The 21,073-nt window shown below is 44.0% G+C and overlaps 1 protein-coding gene across 1 annotated transcript in view; it reads left to right on the top strand.

The window, feature by feature from the left end:
• Nucleotides 1-20,700, top strand: part of LOC139070481 (uncharacterized) — a 50,077-nt gene extending 29,377 nt beyond the window's left edge. Inside the window, exon 7 of the mRNA XM_070552786.1 lies at nt 20,630-20,700. Within this exon, the coding sequence (XP_070408887.1) occupies nt 20,630-20,700 (71 nt within the window). The remainder of the gene's footprint in view (nt 1-20,629) is intronic.
• Nucleotides 20,701-21,073: the final 373 nt, after the last annotated feature.

Below are 21,073 nucleotides of genomic sequence, written 5' to 3'. Positions count from 1 at the left end.
TTGTAAATGGCACCCAGAATTATGTTGCACGAAGCACTATTTCACATCATTCTGGGTCCATTTGTGTGAAAACAAGGTCCAATCAGGCTGAAACGTTACAGGAAGGTAGAATCTATTGAGTTGTAAGTGATCTGAACGTTTCATGATGATAGCACTTTCCTAAGGGGGTCAAACCATGTCCCAAAGGTCACCGGATCTGGTGTCAATTTAAAGAAGTAGTCCAGTTACACATGTGTGGGCTTATAACTTGGCTTTTGAATGTCCTAGAGAGATCACGTTTATTTTAGTGTACTCCAATCAACAGCCCCTACAACCACAAAAAGGAATGGAGTCATTAGCACTTATGGTTTGTAAATGGCACCCAGAATTATGTTGCACGAAGCACTATTTCACATCATTCTGGGTCCATTTGTGTGAAAACAAGGTCCAATCAGGCTGAAACGTTACATGAAGGTAGAATCTATTGAGTTGTAAGTGATCTGAACGTTTCATGATGATAGCACTTTCCTAAGGGGGTCAAACCATGTCTCAAAGGTCACCGGATCTGGTGTCAATTTAAAGAAGTTGTCCAGTTACACATTTGTGGGCTTATAACTTGGCTTCTGAATGTCCTAGAGCGATCAGGTTTGTTTTAGTGTACTCCAATCAACAGCCCCTACAACCACAAAAAGGAATGGAGACATTAGCACTTATGGTTTTTAAATGGCACCCAGAATTATGTTGCACGAAGCACAATTTCACATCATTCTGGGTTCATTTGTGTGAAAACAAGGTCCAATCAGGCTGAAACGTTACAGGAAAGTAGAATCTATTCAGTTGTAAGTGATCTGAACGTTTCATGATGATAGCACTTTCCTAAGGGGGTCAAACCATGTCCCAAAGGTCACCGGATCTGGTGTCTAAAGAAGTAGTCCAGTTACAAATTTGTGGGCTTATAACTTGGCTTCAGAATGTCCTAGAGAGATCAGGTTTGTTTTAGTATACTCCAATCAACAGCCCCTACAACCACAAAAAGGAATGGAGTCATTAGACTTATGGTTTTTAAATGGCACCCAGAATTATGTTGCACGAAGCACAATTTCACATCATTCTGGGTTCATTTGTGTGAAAACAAGGTCCAATCAGGCTGAAACGTTACAGGAAGGTAGAATCTATTGCGTTGTAAGTGATCTGAACGTTTCATGATGATAGCACTTTCCTAAGGGGGTCAAACCATGTCCCAAAGGTCACCGGATCTGGTTGCAATTTAAAGAAGTAGTCCAGTTACACATTTGTGGGCTTAAACCTTGGCTTCTGAATGTCCTAGAGCGATCAGGTTTGTTTTAGTGTACTCCATTCAACAGCACCTACAACCACAAAAAGGAATGGAGACATTAGCACTTATGGTTTTTAAATGGCACCCAGAATTATGTTGCACGAAGCACAATTTCACATCATTCTGGGTTCATTTGTGTAAAAACAAGGTCCAATCAGGCTGAAACAATACAGGAAGGTAGAATCTATTGAGTTGTAAGTGATCTGAACGTTTCAAGATGATCGCACATTCCTATAGGGGGTCAAACCATGTCCCAAATGTCACCGGGCCTGGTGTCACTTTAAAGAAGTAGTCCAGTTACACCTTTGTGGGCTTATAACTTGGCTTCTGAATGTCCTAGAGAGGTTAGGTTTGTTTTAGTGTACTCCAATCAAAAGCCCCTACAACCACAAAAAGGAATGGAGTCATTAGCACTTATGGTTTGTAAATGGCACCCAGAATTACGTTAAACGAAGCACAATTTCACATCATTCTGGGTTCATTTGTATGAAAACAAGGTCCAATCAGGCTGAAATGTTACAGGAAGGTAGAATCTATTGAGTTGTAAGTGATCTGAACGTTTCATGATGATAGCACTTTCCTAAGGGGGTCAAACCATGTCCCAAAGGTCACCGGATCTGGTGTCAATTTAAAGAAGTAGTTCAGTTACACATTTGTGGGCTTATAACTTGGCTTCTGAATGTCCTAGAGAGATCAGGTTTGTTTTAGTGTACTCCAATCAACAGCCCCTACAACCACAAAAAGGAATGGAGTCATTAGCACTTATGGTTTGTAAATGGCACCCAGAATTATGTTGCACGAAGCACAATTTCACATCATTCTGGGTCCATTTGTGTGAAAACAAGGTCCAATCAGGCTGAAACATTACAGGAAGGTAGAATCTCTTAAGTTGTAAGTGATCTGAACGTTTCATGATGATAGCACTTCCCTAAGGGGGTCAAACCATGTCCCAAAGGTCACTGGATCTGGTGTCTAAAGAAGTAGTCCAGTTACACATTTGTGGGCTTATAACTTGGCTTCTGAATGTCCTAGAGAGATCAGGTTTGTTTTAGTATACTCCAATCACAGCCCCTACAACCACAAAAAGGAATGGAGTAATTAGCACTTATGGTTTTTAAATGGCACCCAGAATTATGTTGCACGAAGCACAATTTCACATAATTCTGGGTTCATTTGTGTGAAAACAAGGTCCAATCAGGCTGAAACGTTACAGGAAGGTAGAATCTATTGAGTTGTAAGTGATCTGAACGTTTCATGATGATAGCACTTTCCTAAGGGGGTCAAACCATGTCCCAAATGTCACCGGATCTGGTGTCAATTTAAAGTAGTAGTCCAGTTACACATTTGTGGGCTTATAACTTGGCTTCTGAATGTCCTAGAGAGGTCAGGTTTGTTTTAATGTACTCCAATCAACAGCCCCTACAACCACAAAAAGGAATGGAGTCATTAGCACTTATGGTTTCTAAATGGCACCCAGAATTATGTTGCACGAAGCAAAATTTCACATCATTCTGGGTTCATTTGTGTGAAAACAAGGTCCAATCAGGCAGAAACGTTACAGGAAGGTAGAATCTATTGATTTGTAAGTGATCTGAACGTTTCATGATGATATCACTTTCCTATAGGGGGTCAAACCATGTCCCAAAGGTCACCGGGCCTGGTGTCACTTTAAAGAAGTAGTCCAGTTACACCTTTGTGGGCTTATAACTTGGCTTCTGAATGTCCTAGAGAGATCAGGGTTTTTTTAGTGTACTCCAGTCAACAGCCCCTACAACCACAAAAAGGAATGGAGTCATTAGCACTTATGGTTCTTAAATGGCACCCAGAATTATGTTGCACGAAGCACAATTTCACATCATTCTGGGTCCATTTGTGTGAAAACAAGGTCCAATCAGGCTGAAACGTTACAGGAAGGTAGAATCTATTGAGTTGTAAGTGATCTGAACGTTTCAAGATGATCGCACATTCCTATAGGGGGTAAAACAATGTCCCAAAGGTCACCGGGCCTGGTGTCACTTTAAAGAAGTAGTCCAGTTACATCTTTGTAGGCTTATAACTTGGCTTCTGAATGTCCTAGAGAGATCAGGTTTGTTTTAATGTACTCCAATCAACAGCCCCTACAACCACAAAAAGGAATGGAGTCATAAGCACTTATGGTTTGTAAATGGCACCCAGAATTATGTTGCACGAAGCACAATTTCACATCATTCTGGGTTCATTTGTGTGAAAACAAGGTCCAATCAGGCAGAAACGTTACAGGAAGGTAGAATCTATCGAGTTGTAAGTGATCTGAACGTTTCATGATGATAGCACTTTCCTAATGGGGTCAAACCATGTCGCAAAGGTCACCGGATCTGGTGTCACTTTAAAGAATTAGTCCAGTTACACATTTGTGGGCTTATAACTTGGCTTCTGAATGTCCTAGAGAGATCAGGTTTGTTTTAGTGTACTCCAATCAACAGCCCCTACAACCACAAAAAGGAATGGAGTCATTAGCACTGATGGTTTGTAAATGGCACCCAGAATTATGTTGCACGAAGCAAAATTTCACATCATTCTGGGTCCATTTGTGTGAAAACAAGGTCCAATCAGGCTGAAACGTTACAAGAAGGTAGAATCTATTGAGTTGTAAGTGATCTGAACGTTTCATGATGATAGCACTTTCCTAAGGGGGTCAAACCATGTCCCAAAGGTCACCGGATCTGGTGTCAATTTAAAGAAGTAGTCCAGTTACACATTTGTGGGCTTATAACTTGGCTTCTGAATGTCCTAGAGAGATCAGGTTTGTTTTAGTGTACTCCAATCAACAGCCCCTACAACCACAAAAAGGAATGGAGTCATTAGCACTTATGGTTTGTAAATGGCACCCAGAATTATGTTGCACGAAGCACAATTTCACTTCATTCTGGGTCCATTTGTGTGAAAACAAGGTCCAATCAGGCTGAAACGCTATAAGAAGGTAGAATCTATTGAGTTGTAAGTGATCTGAACGTTTCAAGATGATCGCACATTCCTATAGGGGGTAAAACCATGTCCCAAAGGTCATCGGGCCTGGTGTCACTTTAAAGAAGTAGTCCAGTTACATCTTTGTGGGCTTATAACTTGGCTTCTGAATGTCCTAGAGAGGTTAGGTTTGTTTTAGTGTACTCCAATCAACAGCCCCTACAACCACAAAAAGGAATGGAGTCATTAGCACTTATGGTTTGTAAATGGCACCCAGAATTATGTTGCACGAAGCACAATTTCACATAATTCTGGGTTCATTTGTGTGAAAACAAGGTCCAATCAGGCTGAAATGTTACAAGAAGGTAGAATCTATTGAGTTGTAAGTGATCTGAACGTTTCATGATGATCGCACATTCCCTATAGGGTGTCAAACCATGTCCCAAAGGTCACCGGGCCTGGTGTCACTTTAAAGAAGTAGTCCAGTTACACATTTGTGGGCTTATAACTTGGCTTCTGAATATCCTAGAGAGGTCAGGTTTGTTTTAGAGTACTCCAGTTAACAGCCCCCATTACCCCAAAGAGGAATGGAGTCATTAGCACTTATGGTTTTTAAATGGCACCCAGAATTATGTTGCACGAAGCACACTTTCACATCATTCTGGGTTCATTTGTGTGAAAACAAGGTGCAATCAGGCTGAAACGTTACAGGAAGTTAGAATCTATTGAGTTGTAAGTGATCTGAACGTTTCATGATGATAGCACTTTCCTAAGGGGGTCAAACCATGTCCCAAAGGTCACCGGATCTGGTGTCAATTTAAAGAAGTAGTCCAGTTACACATTTGTGGGCTTATAACGTGGCTTCTGAATGTCCTAGAGAGATCAGGTTTGTTTTAGTATACTCCAATCAACAGCCCCTACAACCACAAAAAGGAATGGAGTCATTAGCACTTATAGTTTTTAAATGGCACCCAGAATTATGTTGCACGAAGCACAATTTCACATGATTCTGGGTCCATTTGTGTGAAAAGAAGGTCCAATCAGGCTGAAACGTTACAGGAAGGTAGAATCTATTGAGTTGTAAGTGATCTGAACGTTTCATGATGATAGCACTTTCCTAAGGGGGTCAAACCATGTCCCAAAGGTCACCGGATCTGGTGTCAATTTAAAGAAGTAGTCCAGTTACACATTTGTGGGCTTATAACTTGGCTTCTGAATGTCCTAGAGAGATCAGGTTTATTTTAGTGTACTCCAATCAACAGCCCCTACAACCACAAAAAGGAATAAAGTCATTAGCACTTATGGTTTGTAAATGGCACCCAGAATTATGTTGCACGAAGCACTATTTCACATCATTCTGGGTCCATTTGTGTGAAAACAAGGTCCAATCAGGCTGAAACGTTACAGGAAGGTAGAATCTATTGAGTTGTAAGTGATCTGAACGTTTCATGATGATAGCACTTTCCTAAGGGGGTCAAACCATGTCCCAAAGGTCACCGGATCTGGTGTCAATTTAAAGAAGTAGTCCAGTTACACATGTGTGGGCTTATAACTTGGCTTCTGAATGTCCTAGAGAGATCAAGTTTATTTTAGTGTACTCCAATCAACAGCCCCTACAACCACAAAAAAGAATGGAGTCATTAGCACTTATGGTTTGTAAATGGCACCCAGAATTATGTTGCACGAAGCACTATTTCACATCCTTCTGGGTCCATTTGTGTGAAAACAAGGTCCAATCAGGCTGAAACGTTACAAGAAGGTAGAATCTATTGAGTTGTAAGTGATCTGAACATTTCATGATGATAGCACTTTCCTAAGGGGGTCAAACCATGTCCCAAAGGTCACCGGATCTGGTGTCAATTTAAAGAAGTAGTCCAGTTTCACCTTTGTGGGCTTATAACTTGGCTTCTGAATGTCCTAGAGAGGTTAGGTTTGTTTTAGTGTACTCCAATCAACAGCCCCTACAACCACAAAAAAGAATGGAGTCATTAGCACTTATGGTTTGTAAATGGCACCCAGAATTATGTTGCACGAAGCACTATTTCACATCCTTCTGGGTCCATTTGTGTGAAAACAAGGTCCAATCAGGCTGAAACGTTACAAGAAGGTAGAATCTATTGAATTGTAAGTGATCTGAACATTTCATGATGATAGCACTTTCCTAAGGGGGTCAAACCATGTCCCAAAGGTCACCGGATCTGGTGTCAATTTAAAGAAGTAGTCCAGTTTCACCTTTGTGGGCTTATAACTTGGCTTCTGAATGTCCTAGAGAGATCAGGTTTATTGTAGTGTACTCCAATCAACAGCCCCTACAACCACAAAAAGGAATGGAGTCATTAGCACTTATGGTTTGTAAATGGCACCCAGAATTATGTTGCACGAAGCACTATTTCACATCATTCTGGGTCCATATGTGTGAAAACAAGGTCCAATCAGGCTGAAACGTTACAGGAAGGTAGAATCTATTGAGTTGTAAGTGATCTGAACATTTAATGATGATAGCACTTTCCTAAGGGGGTCAAACCATGTCCCAAAGGTCACCGGATCTGGTGTCAATTTAAAGAAGTAGTCCAGTTACACATTTGTGGGCTTATAACTTGGCTTCTGAATGTCCTAGAGCGATCAGGTTTGTTTTAGTGTACTCCAATCAACAGCCCCTACAACCACAAAAAGGAATGGAGTCATTAGCACTTATGGTTTTTAAATGGCACCCAGAATTATGTTGCACGAAGCACAATTTCACATCATTCTGGGTTCATTCGTGTGAAAACAAGGTCCAATCAGGCTGAAACGTTACAGGAAGGTAGAATCTATTGAGTTGTAAGTGATCTGAACGTTTCATGATGATAGCACTTTCCTAAGGGGGTCAAACCATGTCCCAAAGGTCACCGGATCTGGTGTCTAAAGAATTAGTCCAGTTACAAATTTGTGGGCTTATAACTTGGCTTCAGAATGTCCTAGAGCGATCAGGTTTGTTTTAGTGTACTCCATTCAACAGCCCCTACAACCACAAAAAGGAATGGAGACATTAGCACTTATGGTTTTTAAATGGCACCCAGAATTATGTTGCACGAAGCACAATTTCACATCATTCTGGGTTCATTTGTGTAAAAACAAGGTCCAATCAGGCTGAAACAATACAGGAAGGTAGAATCTATTGGGTTGTAAGTGATCTGAACGTTTCAAGATGATCAAACATTCCTATAGGGGGTCAAACCATGTCCCAAAGGTCACCGGATCTGGTGTCAATTTAAAGAAGTAGTCCAGTTACACATTTGTGGGCTTATAACTTGGCTTCTGAATGTCCTAGAGAGATCAGGTTTTTTTTAGTGTACTCCAATCAACAGCCCCTACAACCACAAAAAGGAATGGAGTCATTAGCACTTATGGTTTGTAAATGGCACCCAGAATTATGTTGCACGAAGCACAATTTCACATCATTCTGGGTCCATTTGTGTGAAAACAAGGTCCAATCAGGCTGAAACATTACAGGAAGGTAGAATCTATTAAGTTGTAAGTGATCTGAACGTTTCATGATGATAGCACTTCCCTAAGGGGGTCAAACCATGTCCCAAAGGGCACCGGATCTGGTGTCTAAAGAAGTAGTCCAGTTACACATTTGTGGGCTTATAACTTGGCTTCTGAATGTCCTAGAGAGATCAGGTTTGTTTTAGTATACTCCAATCAACAGCCCCTACAACCACAAAAAGGAATGGAGTCATTAGCACTTATGGTTTTTAAATGGCACCCAGAATTATGTTGCACGAAGCACAATTTCACATCATTCTGGGTTCATTTGTGTGGAAACAAGGTCCAATCAGGCTGAAACGTTACAGGAAGGTAGAATCTATTGAGTTGTAAGTGATCTGAACGTTTCATGATGATAGCACTTTCCTAAGGGGGTCAAACCATGTCCCAAAGGTCACCGGATCTGGTGTCAATTTAAAGAAGTAGTCCAGTTTCACCTTTGTGGGCTTATAACTTGGCTTCTGAATGTCCTAGAGAGATCAGGTTTATTGTAGTGTACTCCAATCAACAGCCCCTACAACCACAAAAAGGAATGGAGTCATTAGCACTTATGGTTTGTAAATGGCACCCAGAATTATGTTGCACGAAGCACTATTTCACATCATTCTGGGTCCATATGTGTGAAAACAAGGTCCAATCAGGCTGAAACGTTACAGGAAGGTAGAATCTATTGAGTTGTAAGTGATCTGAACATTTAATGATGATAGCACTTTCCTAAGGGGGTCAAACCATGTCCCAAAGGTCACCGGATCTGGTGTCAATTTAAAGAAGTAGTCCAGTTACACATTTGTGGGCTTATAACTTGGCTTCTGAATGTCCTAGAGCGATCAGGTTTGTTTTAGTGTACTCCAATCAACAGCCCCTACAACCACAAAAAGGAATGGAGTCATTAGCACTTATGGTTTTTAAATGGCACCCAGAATTATGTTGCACGAAGCACAATTTCACATCATTCTGGGTTCATTCGTGTGAAAACAAGGTCCAATCAGGCTGAAACGTTACAGGAAGGTAGAATCTATTGAGTTGTAAGTGATCTGAACGTTTCATGATGATAGCACTTTCCTAAGGGGGTCAAACCATGTCCCAAAGGTCACCGGATCTGGTGTCTAAAGAATTAGTCCAGTTACAAATTTGTGGGCTTATAACTTGGCTTCAGAATGTCCTAGAGCGATCAGGTTTGTTTTAGTGTACTCCATTCAACAGCCCCTACAACCACAAAAAGGAATGGAGACATTAGCACTTATGGTTTTTAAATGGCACCCAGAATTATGTTGCACGAAGCACAATTTCACATCATTCTGGGTTCATTTGTGTAAAAACAAGGTCCAATCAGGCTGAAACAATACAGGAAGGTAGAATCTATTGGGTTGTAAGTGATCTGAACGTTTCAAGATGATCTCACATTCCTATAGGGGGTCAAACCATGTCCCAAAGGTCACCGGATCTGGTGTCAATTTAAAGAAGTAGTCCAGTTACACATTTGTGGGCTTATAACTTGGCTTCTGAATGTCCTAGAGAGATCAGGTTTTTTTTAGTGTACTCCAATCAACAGCCCCTACAACCACAAAAAGGAATGGAGTCATTAGCACTTATGGTTTGTAAATGGCACCCAGAATTATGTTGCACGAAGCACAATTTCACATCATTCTGGGTCCATTTGTGTGAAAACAAGGTCCAATCAGGCTGAAACATTACAGGAAGGTAGAATCTATTAAGTTGTAAGTGATCTGAACGTTTCATGATGATAGCACTTCCCTAAGGGGGTCAAACCATGTCCCAAAGGGCACCGGATCTGGTGTCTAAAGAAGTAGTCCAGTTACACATTTGTGGGCTTATAACTTGGCTTCTGAATGTCCTAGAGAGATCAGGTTTGTTTTAGTATACTCCAATCAACAGCCCCTACAACCACAAAAAGGAATGGAGTCATTAGCACTTATGGTTTTTAAATGGCACCCAGAATTATGTTGCACGAAGCACAATTTCACATCATTCTGGGTTCATTTGTGTGGAAACAAGGTCCAATCAGGCTGAAACGTTACAGGAAGGTAGAATCTATTGAGTTGTAAGTGATCTGAACGTTTCATGATGATAGCACTTTCCTAAGGGGGTCAAACCATGTCCCAAATGTCACCGGATCTGGTGTCAATTTAAAGTAGTAGTCCAGTTACACATTTGTGGGCTTATAACTTGGCTTCTGAATGTCCTAGAGAGGTCAGGTTTGTTTTAATGTACTCCAATCAACAGCCCCTACAACCACAAAAAGGAATGGAGTCATTAGCACTTATGGTTTCTAAATGGCACCCAGAATTATGTTGCACGAAGCAAAATTTCACATCATTCTGGGTTCATTTGTGTGAAAACAAGGTCCAATCAGGCAGAAACGTTACAGGAAGGTAGAATCTATTGAGTTGTAAGTGATCTGAACGTTTCATGATGATAGCACTTTCCTATAGGGGGTCAAACCATGTCCCAAACGTAACCGGGCCTGAGGTCACTTTAAATAAGTACTCCAGTTACACCTTTGTGGGCTTATAACTTGGCTTCTGAATGTCCTAGAGAGATCAGGGTTGTTTTAGTGTACTCCAATCAACAGCCCCTACAACCACAAAAAGGAATGGAGTCATTAGCACTTATGGTTCTTAAATGGCACCCAGAATTATGTTGCACGAAGCACAATTTCACATCATTCTGGGTCCATTTGTGTGAAAACAAGGTCCAATCAGGCTGAAACGTTACAGGAAGGTAGAATATATTGAGTTGTAAGTGATCTGAACGTTTCAAGATGATCGCACATTCCTATAGGGGGTAAAACCATGTCCCAAAGGTCACCGGGCCTGGTGTCACTTTAAAGAAGTAGTCCAGTTACATCTTTGTAGGCTTATAACTTGGCTTCTGAATGTCCTAGAGAGATCAGGTTTGTTTTAGTATACTCCAATCAACAGCCCCTACAACCACAAAAAGGAATGGAGTCATTAGCACTTATGGTTTGTAAATGGCACCCAGAATTATGTTGCACGAAGCACAATTTCACATCATTCTGGGTCCATTTGTGTGAAAACAAGGTCCAATCAGGCTGAAACATTACAGGAAGGTAGAATCTATTAAGTTGTAAGTGATCTGAACGTTTCATGATGATAGCACTTCCCTAAGGGGGTCAAACCATGTCCCAAAGGGCACCGGATCTGGTGTCTAAAGAAGTAGTCCAGTTACACATTTGTGGGCTTATAACTTGGCTTCTGAATGTCCTAGAGAGATCAGGTTTGTTTTAGTATACTCCAATCAACAGCCCCTACAACCACAAAAAGGAATGGAGTCATTAGCACTTATGGTTTTTAAATGGTCCCCCAGAATTATGTTGCACGAAGCACAATTTCACATCATTCTGGGTTCATTTGTGTGGAAACAAGGTCCAATCAGGCTGAAACGTTACAGGAAGGTAGAATCTATTGAGTTGTAAGTGATCTGAACGTTTCATGATGATAGCACTTTCCTAAGGGGGTCAAACCATGTCCCAAATGTCACCGGATCTGGTGTCAATTTAAAGTAGTAGTCCAGTTACACATTTGTGGGCTTATAACTTGGCTTCTGAATGTCCTAGAGAGGTCAGGTTTGTTTTAATGTACTCCAATCAACAGCCCCTACAACCACAAAAAGGAATGGAGTCATTAGCACTTATGGTTTCTAAATGGCACCCAGAATTATGTTGCACGAAGCAAAAATTCACATCATTCTGGGTTCATTTGTGTGAAAACAAGGTCCAATCAGGCAGAAACGTTACAGGAAGGTAGAATCTATTGAGTTGTAAGTGATCTGAACGTTTCATGATGATAGCACTTTCCTATAGGGGGTCAAACCATGTCCCAAACGTAACCGGGCCTGAGGTCACTTTAAATAAGTACTCCAGTTACACCTTTGTGGGCTTATAACTTGGCTTCTGAATGTCCTAGAGAGATCAGGGTTGTTTTAGTGTACTCCAATCAACAGCCCCTACAACCACAAAAAGGAATGGAGTCATTAGCACTTATGGTTCTTAAATGGCACCCAGAATTATGTTGCACGAAGCACAATTTCACATCATTCTGGGTCCATTTGTGTGAAAACAAGGTCCAATCAGGCTGAAACGTTACAGGAAGGTAGAATATATTGAGTTGTAAGTGATCTGAACGTTTCAAGATGATCGCACATTCCTATAGGGGGTAAAACCATGTCCCAAAGGTCACCGGGCCTGGTGTCACTTTAAAGAAGTAGTCCAGTTACATCTTTGTAGGCTTATAACTTGGCTTCTGAATGTCCTAGAGAGATCAGGTTTGTTTTAATGTACTCCAATCAACAGCCCCTACAACCACAAAAAGGAATGAAGTCATAAGCACTTATGGTTTGTAAATGGCACCCAGAATTATGTTGCACGAAGCACAATTTCACATCATTCTGGGTTCATTTTTGTGAAAACAAGGTCCAATCAGGCAGAAACGTTACAGGAAGGTAGAATCTATTGAGTTGTAAGTGATCTGAACGTTTCATGATGATAGCACTTTCCTAAGGGGGTCAAACCATGTCCCAAAGGACACCGGAACTGGTGTCAATTTAAAGAAGTAGTCCAGTTACACATTTGTGGGCTTATAACTTGGCTTCTGAATGTCCTAGAGAGATCAGGTTTATTGTAGTGTACTCCAATCAACAGCCCCTACAACCACAAAAAGGAATGGAGTCATTAGCACTTATGGTTTGTAAATGGCACCCAGAATTATGTTGCACGAAGCACTATTTCACATCATTCTGGGTCCATATGTGTGAAAACAAGGTCCAATCAGGCTGAAATGTTACAGGAAGGTAGAATCTATTGAGTTGTAAGTGATCTGAACATTTAATGATGATAGCACTTTCCTAAGGGGGTCAAACCATGTCCCAAAGGTCACCGGATCTGGTATCAATTTAAAGAAGTAGTCCAGTTACACATTTGTGGGCTTATAACTTGGCTTCTGAATGTCCTAGAGCGATCAGGTTTATTTTAGTGTACTCCAATCAACAGCCCCTACAACCACAAAAAGGAATGGAGTCATTAGCACTTATGGTTTTTAAATGGCACCCAGAATTATGTTGCACGAAGCACAATTTCACATCATTCTGGGTTCATTTGTGTGAAAACAAGGTCCAATCAGGCTGAAACGTTACAGGAAGGTAGAATCTATTGAGTTGTAAGTGATCTGAACGTTTCATGATGATAGCACTTTCCTAAGGGGGTCAAACCATGTCCCAAAGGTCACCGGATCTGGTGTCTAAAGAATTAGTCCAGTTACAAATTTGTGGGCTTATAACTTGGCTTCAGAATGTCCTAGAGCGATCAGGTTTATTTTAGTGTACTCCAATCAACAGCCCCTACAACCACAAAAAGGAATGGAGTCATTAGACCTATGGTTTTTAAATGGCACCCAGAATTATGTTGCACGAAGCACAATTTCACATCATTCTGGGTTCATTTGTGTGAAAACAAGGTCCAATCAGGCTGAAACGTTACAGGAAGGTAGAATCTATTGCGTTGTAAGTGATCTGAACGTTTCATGATGATAGCACTTTCCTAAGGGGGTCAAACCATGTCCCAAAGGTCACCGGATCTGGTGTCAATTTAAAGAAGTAGTCCAGTTACACATTTGTGGGCTTAAACCTTGGCTTCTGAATGTCCTAGAGCGATCAGGTTTGTTTTAGTGTACTCCATTCAACAGCCCCTACAACCACAAAAAGGAATGGAGACATTAGCACTTATGGTTTTTAAATGGCACCCAGAATTATGTTGCACGAAGCACAATTTCACATCATTCTGGGTTCATTTGTGTAAAAACAAGGTCCAATCAGGCTGAAACAATACAGGAAGGTAGAATCTATTGAGTTGTAAGTGAACTGAACGTTTCAAGATGATCGCACATTCCTATAGGGGGTCAAACCATGTCCCAAATGTCACCGGATCTGGTGTCAATTTAAAGTAGTAGTCCAGTTACACATTTGTGGGCTTATAACTTGGCTTCTGAATGTCCTAGAGAGGTCAGGTTTGTTTTAATGTACTCCAATCAACAGCCCCTACAACCACAAAAAGGAATGGAGTCATTAGCACTTATGGTTTGTAAATGGCACCCAGAATTATGTTGCACGAAGCAAAATTTCACATCATTCTGGGTTCATTTGTGTGAAAACAAGGTCCAATCAGGCAGAAACGTTACAGGAAGGTAGAATCTATTGAGTTGTAAGTGATCTGAACGTTTCATGATGATAGCACTTTCCTATAGGGGGTCAAACCATGTCCCAAATGTCACCGGGCCTGGTGTCACTTTAAAGAAGTAGTCCAGTTACACCTTTGTGGTCTTATAACTTGGCTTCTGAATGTCCTAGAGAGGTTAGGTTTGTTTTAGTGTACTCCAATCAAAAGCCCCTACAACCACAAAAAGGAATGGAGTCATTAGCACTTATGGTTTGTAAATGGCACCCAGAATTACGTTGCACGAAGCACAATTTCACATCATTCTGGGTTCATTTGTATGAAAACAAGGTCCAATCAGGCTGAAATGTTACAGGAAGGTAGAATCTATTGAGTTGTAAGTGATCTGAACGTTTCATGATGATAGCACTTTCCTAAGGGGGTCAAACCATGTCCCAAAGGTCACCGGATCTGGTGTCAATTTAAAGAAGTAGTCCAGTTACACATTTGTGGGCTTATAACTTGGCTTCTGAATGTCCTAGAGAGATCAGTTTTTTTTAGTGTACTCCAATCAACAGCCCCTACAACCACAAAAAGGAATGGAGTCATTAGCACTTATGGTTTTTAAATGGCACCCAGAATTATGTTGCACGAAGCACAATTTCACATCATTCTGGGTTCATTTGTGTGAAAACAAGGTCCAATCGGGCTGAAACGTTACAAGAAGGTAGAATCTATTGAGTTGTAAGTGATCTGAACGTTTCATGATGATAGCACTTTCCTAAGGGGGTCAAACCATGTCCCAAAGGTCACCGGATCTGGTGTCAATTTAAAGAAGTAGTCCAGTTACACATTTGTGGGCTTAAACCTTGGCTTCTGAATGTCCTAGAGCGATCAGGTTTGTTTTAGTGTACTCCATTCAACAGCCCCTACAACCACAAAAAGGAATGGAGACATTAGCACTTATGGTTTTTAAATGGCACCCAGAATTATGTTGCACGAAGCACAATTTCACATCATTCTGGGTTCATTTGTGTAAAAACAAGGTCCAATCAGGCTGAAACAATACAGGAAGGTAGAATCTATTGAGTTGTAAGTGATCTGAACGTTTCAAGATGATCGCACATTCCTATAGGGGGTCAAACCATGTCCCAAATGTCACCGGGCCTGGTGTCACTTTAAAGAAGTAGTCCAGTTACACCTTTGTGGGCTTATAACTTGGCTTCTGAATGTCCTAGAGAGGTTAGGTTTGTTTTTCTGTACTCCAATCAAAAGCCCCTACAACCACAAAAAGGAATGGAGTCATTAGCACTTATGGTTTGTAAATGGCACCCAGAATTATGTTGCACGAAGCACAATTTCACATCATTCTGGGTTCATTTGTATGAAAACAAGGTCCAATCAGGCTGAAATGTTACAGGAAGGTAGAATCTATTGAGTTGTAAGTGATCTGAACGTTTCATGATGATAGCCCTTTCCTAAAGGGGTCAAACCATGTCCCAAAGGTCACCGGATCTGGTGTCAATTTAAAGAAGTAGTCCAGTTACACATTTGTGGGCTTATAACTTGGCTTCTGAATGTCCTAGAGAGATCAGGTTTTGTTTAGTGTACTCCAATCAACAGCCCCTACAACCACAAAAAGTAATGGAGTCATTAGCACTTATGGTTTTTAAATGGCACCCAGAATTATGTTGCACGAAGCACAATTTCACATCATTCTGGGTTCATTTGTGTGAAAACAAGGTCCAATCAGGCTGAAACGTTACAGGAAGGTAGAATCTATTGAGTTGTAAGTGATCTGAACGTTTCATGATGATAGCACTTTCCTAAGGGGGTCAAACCATGTCCCAAATGTCACCGGATCTGGTGTCAATTTAAAGTAGTAGTCCAGTTACACATTTGTGGGCTTATAACTTGGCTTCTGAATGTCCTAGAGAGGTCAGGTTTGTTTTAATGTACTCCAATCAACAGCCCCTACAACCACAAAAAGGAATGGAGTCATTAGCACTTATGGTTTCTAAATGGCACCCAGAATTATGTTGCACGAAGCACAATTTCACATCATTCTGGGTTCATTTGTGTGAAAACAAGGTCCAATCAGGCAGAAACGTTACAGGAAGGTAGAATCTATTGAGTTGTAAGTGATCTGAACGTTTCATGATGATAGCACTTTCCTATAGGGGGTCAAACCATAACCCAAACGTCACCGGGCCTGAGGTCACATTAAAGAAGTAGTCCAGTTACACCTTTGTGGGCTTATAACTTGGCTTCTGAATGTCCTAGAGAGATCAGGGTTGTTTTAGTGTACTCCAATCAACAGCCCCTACAACCACAAAAAGGAATGGAGTCATTAGCACTTATGGTTCTTAAATGGCACCCAGAATTATGTTGCACGAAGCACAATTTCACATAATTCTGGGTCCATTTGTGTGAAAACAAGGTCCAATCAGGCTGAAACGTTACAGGAAGGTAGAATCTATTGAGTTGTAAGTGATCTGAACGTTTCAAGATGATCGCACATTCCTATAGGGGGTAAAACCATGTCCCAAAGGTCACCGGGCCTGGTGTCACTTTAAAGAAGTAGTCCAGTTACATCTTTGTAGGCTTATAACTTGGCTTCTAAATGTCCTAGAGAGATCAGGTTTGTTTTAATGTACTCCAATCAACAGCCCCTACAACCACAAAAAGGAATGAAGTCATAAGCACTTATGGTTTGTAAATGGCACCCAGAATTATGTTGCACGAAGCACAATTTCACATCATTCTGGGTTCATTTGTGTGAAAACAAGGTCCAATCAGGCAGAAACGTTACAGGAAGGTAGAATCTATTGAGTTGTAAGTGATCTGAACGTTTCATGATGATAGCACTTTCCTAAGGGGGTCAAACCATGTCCCAAATGTCACCGGATCTGGTGTCAATTTAAAGTAGTAGTCCAGTTACACATTTGTGGGCTTATAACTTGGCTTCTGAATGTCCTAGAGAGATCAAGTTTATTTTAGTGTACTCCAATCAACAGCCCCTACAACCACAAAAAAGAATGGAGTCATTAGCACTTATGGTTTGTAAATGGCACCCAGAATTATGTTGCACGAAGCACTATTTCACATCATTCTGGGTCCATTTGTGTGAAAACAAGGTCCAATCAGGCTGAAACGTTACAAGAAGGTAGAATCTATTGAGTTGTAAGTGATCTGAACATTTCATGATGATAGCACTTTCCTAAGGGGGTCAAACCATGTCCCAAAGGTCACCGGATCTGTTTCAATTTAAAGAAGTAGTCCAGTTACACCTTTGTGGGCTTATAACTTGGCTTCTGAATGTCCTAGAGAGGTTAGGTTTGTTTTAGTGTACTCCAATCTACAGCCCCTACAACCACAAAAAGGAATGGAGTCATTAGCACTTATGGTTTGTAAATGGCACCCAGAATTATGTTGCACGAAGCACAATTTCACATCATTCTGGGTTCATTTGTGTGAAAACAAGGTCCAATCAGGCTGAAACGTTACAGGAAGGTAGAATCTATTGAGTTGTAAGTGATCTGAATGTTTAATGATGATAGCACTTTCCTAAGGGGGTCAAACCATGTCCCAAAGGTCACCGGATCTGGTGTCAATTTAAAGAAGTAGTCCAGTTACACATTTGTGGGCTTAAACCTTGGCTTCTGAATGTCCTAGAGCGATCAGGTTTGTTTTAGTGTACTCCATTCAACAGCCCCTACAACCACAAAAAGGAATGGAGACATTAGCACTTATGGTTTTTAAATGGCACCCAGAATTATGTTGCACGAAGCACAATTTCACATCTTTCTGGGTTCATTTTGTCAGGTTCGTTGGCAGATCTGAAGCGTGACTGAGAGTTCTGTTGCCCAGACGCGGAGAGACGGAGATAGCCGGCGTGGTTATCTCCTGTAGGTGTAGTTTGAGTGTTTTGAGGGCTGGTAAGCCTGGAGACTCGATACAAAGTCTGGTGAGAAACGATGACTGAGCAATGAATGAAACGCCGGCACTTCCTTAAGTAGTGCCGGCGTGATGACGTCAGTCGCCACGTTGGTGGCAGGAATGAATGGAATGCAGTCAGCTGGAGGAGTTCGTGACAGGACCCCCCCCTCGAGGGACGGCTCCCGAAGTCCCAGGACGGCGGGCCCAGAAGTCAGTCAGCAGGGTAGGGTCGACAAACGAGCTCGTGGGCTCCCAAGAGCGTTCCTCAGGCCCGTACCCCTCCCAATCCACGAGGTACTGCCAACCTCGTCCCCGGCGGCGAGCGTCCAGAATCCTGCGGACCGTGTAGGTGCGATCCGCCTCAACACCGCGGGGCGGAGGCACCCGGACCGGTGGAGGGTGGAGAGGAGAGGAGATCACCGGCTTAAGCTGGGAGACGTGAAAGACAGGATGGATCCGGAGAGTAGCCGGGAGGCGCAGACGGCAGGTGACAGGATTGATGACCTTAAGGACGGGGAACGGACCCAGGAAGCGAGGAGTGAGCTTCCGGGAGCCAGCCGGCATCCTCAGGTTAGCGGAGGAGAGCCACACCTGGTCGCCAGACCGGAAGACGGGGCCAGGCCGGTGGCGGCGGCGATGCTGACGGGCATACTCCGTGTTGGCCCGGGTGATGGCCGCACGGGCCCGGATCCAGGCAAGCCGACAGCGGCGGACCAGCGTCTGGGCAGCAGGGACCTCCACCTCGGGCACCTGATGATCAAACAGAGGTGGCTGATAACCGTAACAGGTCTCGAAGGGAGACAGACTCGTGGCTGAGGAGGTCTGGAGGTTGTGTGACAGCTCCGCCCACAGGAGAAAGCGGGGGCCAGGTGGTCGGCTGGGACGAAGCGAAGCAGCGCAGGTAGCGTCCAAGCTGCTGGTTAGCTCTCTCTGTTTGACCGTTTGTCTGCGGATGGTATCCAGAGGACAGACTGGTGGAAGCACCGACCAGGCGACAGAACGCTTTCCAGAAGCGTGAGACGAACTGGGGTCCTCGGTCGGAAACCACGTCCTGAGGGAAACCATGGAGCCGCACCACCTGTTCCAGGAGCAGTTCGGCCGTCCTCTTGGCCGTGGGGAGGCCGGCCAGGGCCACTAAGTGCACGGCCTTGGAGAAACGGTCCGTGATAGTCAATATAGTGTCCAGGTGGTCGACCGCCGGCAGTCCCGTGACAAAGTCCAGCCCGATGTGTGACTACGGCCGCTTGGGCACAGGGAGAGGCTGCAACTCTCCAGCGCCGGGTCGGTTGGAGGACTTGGATCGGGCACACACATCACATGCAGCTGTGAACTCGCGGACGTCCCTCCTCATGGACGGCCACCAGAGAGCCCGACGGAGGAACTGGAGGGTACGGGCTTGCCCTTGATGTCCCGCGAGCCGTGAACAGTGCCCCCACGTGAGCGCCTCTTGCCGGCAGGAGGCGGGAACGTAGAGGCGGTTCGGTGGGGTCTCTGACGGCGCTGGATCGCCAGGAAGTGCCGCCTGTATGGACTGCTCCAACAGCCATTGGAGGGAGGCCAGGAAGCGTTGAGCCGGTAGAATGGTCCGAGGCTCCGGGGGGCCGGCATCTGGTGCGAAACGCCGAGAGAGAGCGTCCGCCTTGAGGTTCTTGGAGCCGGGCCGGTAGGCGATATGGAAGTGGTATGGCTCGAAAAAGAGGGCCCACCGAGCCTGACGAGGGTTGAGCTGGCGGGCAGTCTGTAGATGAATGAGATTCTGGTGGTCGGTCCAGATCAGAAAGGGATCGGTGGTCCCCAGGAGCCACTGCCTCCATTCCTCCAGCGCCCACTTTATTGCCAGCAGCTCTCTGTCGCCGACCCCGTAGTTCTGCTGTGTGGGGGAAAACTTCCGGGAGAAGTAGGCACATGGGTGGAGCTTAGAGTCTGGACCCCGTTGCGAGAGAACGGCCCCCGCTCCCACATCCGAGGCGTCCACCTCCACGACGAAGGGCCGGGTCTGGTCCGGGTGGAGGAGGATGGGTTCCTTAGTGAAACGTCCGACCAGCTCATGGAAAGCACTGACAGCCTCTGGAGTAAGGCGAAAAGGGCGAGGCTGATTGGTGGTTTTGGTGAGTGAGGTCAGAGGTGCTGCGAGGGAACTGAAGTTGCGTATAAACCTCCGGTAAAAGTTCGAGAAACCCAGGAAGCTTTGCAGCTGCTTCAGGGTCGTGGGTAGAGGCCACTGAGCTACGGCCTGAACCTTCTGGGGGTCCATCTTCAGGCCCTGGGAGGAGATGGTAAAACCCAGGAAGGAGGTGGACTCCTGGTGAAACGCACACCTCTCCAGTTTGCAGTACAGTCCATGATCCAGGAGGCGGGACAGAACAGCTCGAACATGACGGATGTGCTCTTCGGCCGTGCGGGAGTAGATGAGGATGTCATCTAGATAAACAAAGACCCAGCGACCCAACATGTCTCTCAGCACATCTGTAATGAACCGCTGGAAGACGGCGGGGCTGTTGCAGAGTCCAAAAGGCATCACCAAATATTCATAGTGGCCAGTGGGCGTGATAAAAGCGGTCTTCCACTCCTCACCTTCCTTAATACGGATGAGGTTATAGGCGCTGCGCAGATCCAGTTTAGTAAACACTGCGGCTTGTGTGATGGCGTCCAGAGCGGTGCCCATGAGAGGGAGAGGGTGGCGGTCCCGGATCGATATTTTATTTAACCCTCGATAGTCTATGCAGGGCCGGAGATCCCCCTCCTTCTTTTTAACAAAGAAAAACCCCGCGGCCCCAAGGGACGTTGAGGGATGGATGAATCCCTTCTGCAGGGCATCAGTTATGTAATTGTCCATAGCCCGGGTTTCCGCCGGAGAGAGGGAGAACAGGCGACCCCGAGGGGGGGTGGTGCCGGGCTGGAGCCTGATCTCCAGGTCGTAGGGTCGGTGAGGAGGTAACCTGGTAGTGGGTTCTTTAACGAAGACCTGAGCGAAGTCGTGGTATTGAGGAGGGACGAGCGTCAGGTCTACGTCTTTGGGAGGAGCTGCTGCTGCCCGAGGTGCAGGGGAGTCCCGGTGGTTATGGCAACCCGTGCCCCAGGCCAGGACTTTACTGGTGGACCAGGAGATGTGAGGCTCATGGCGGCAGAACCAGGAATGACCTAGGATGAGAGGCGTAGCC

This window comes from Nothobranchius furzeri, chromosome 6 (genome assembly GCF_043380555.1).
Source record: "Nothobranchius furzeri strain GRZ-AD chromosome 6, NfurGRZ-RIMD1, whole genome shotgun sequence".
Taxonomy (NCBI): Eukaryota; Metazoa; Chordata; class Actinopteri; order Cyprinodontiformes; family Nothobranchiidae; genus Nothobranchius; species Nothobranchius furzeri.
This window is presented reverse-complemented; position numbering and strand designations above follow the sequence as displayed.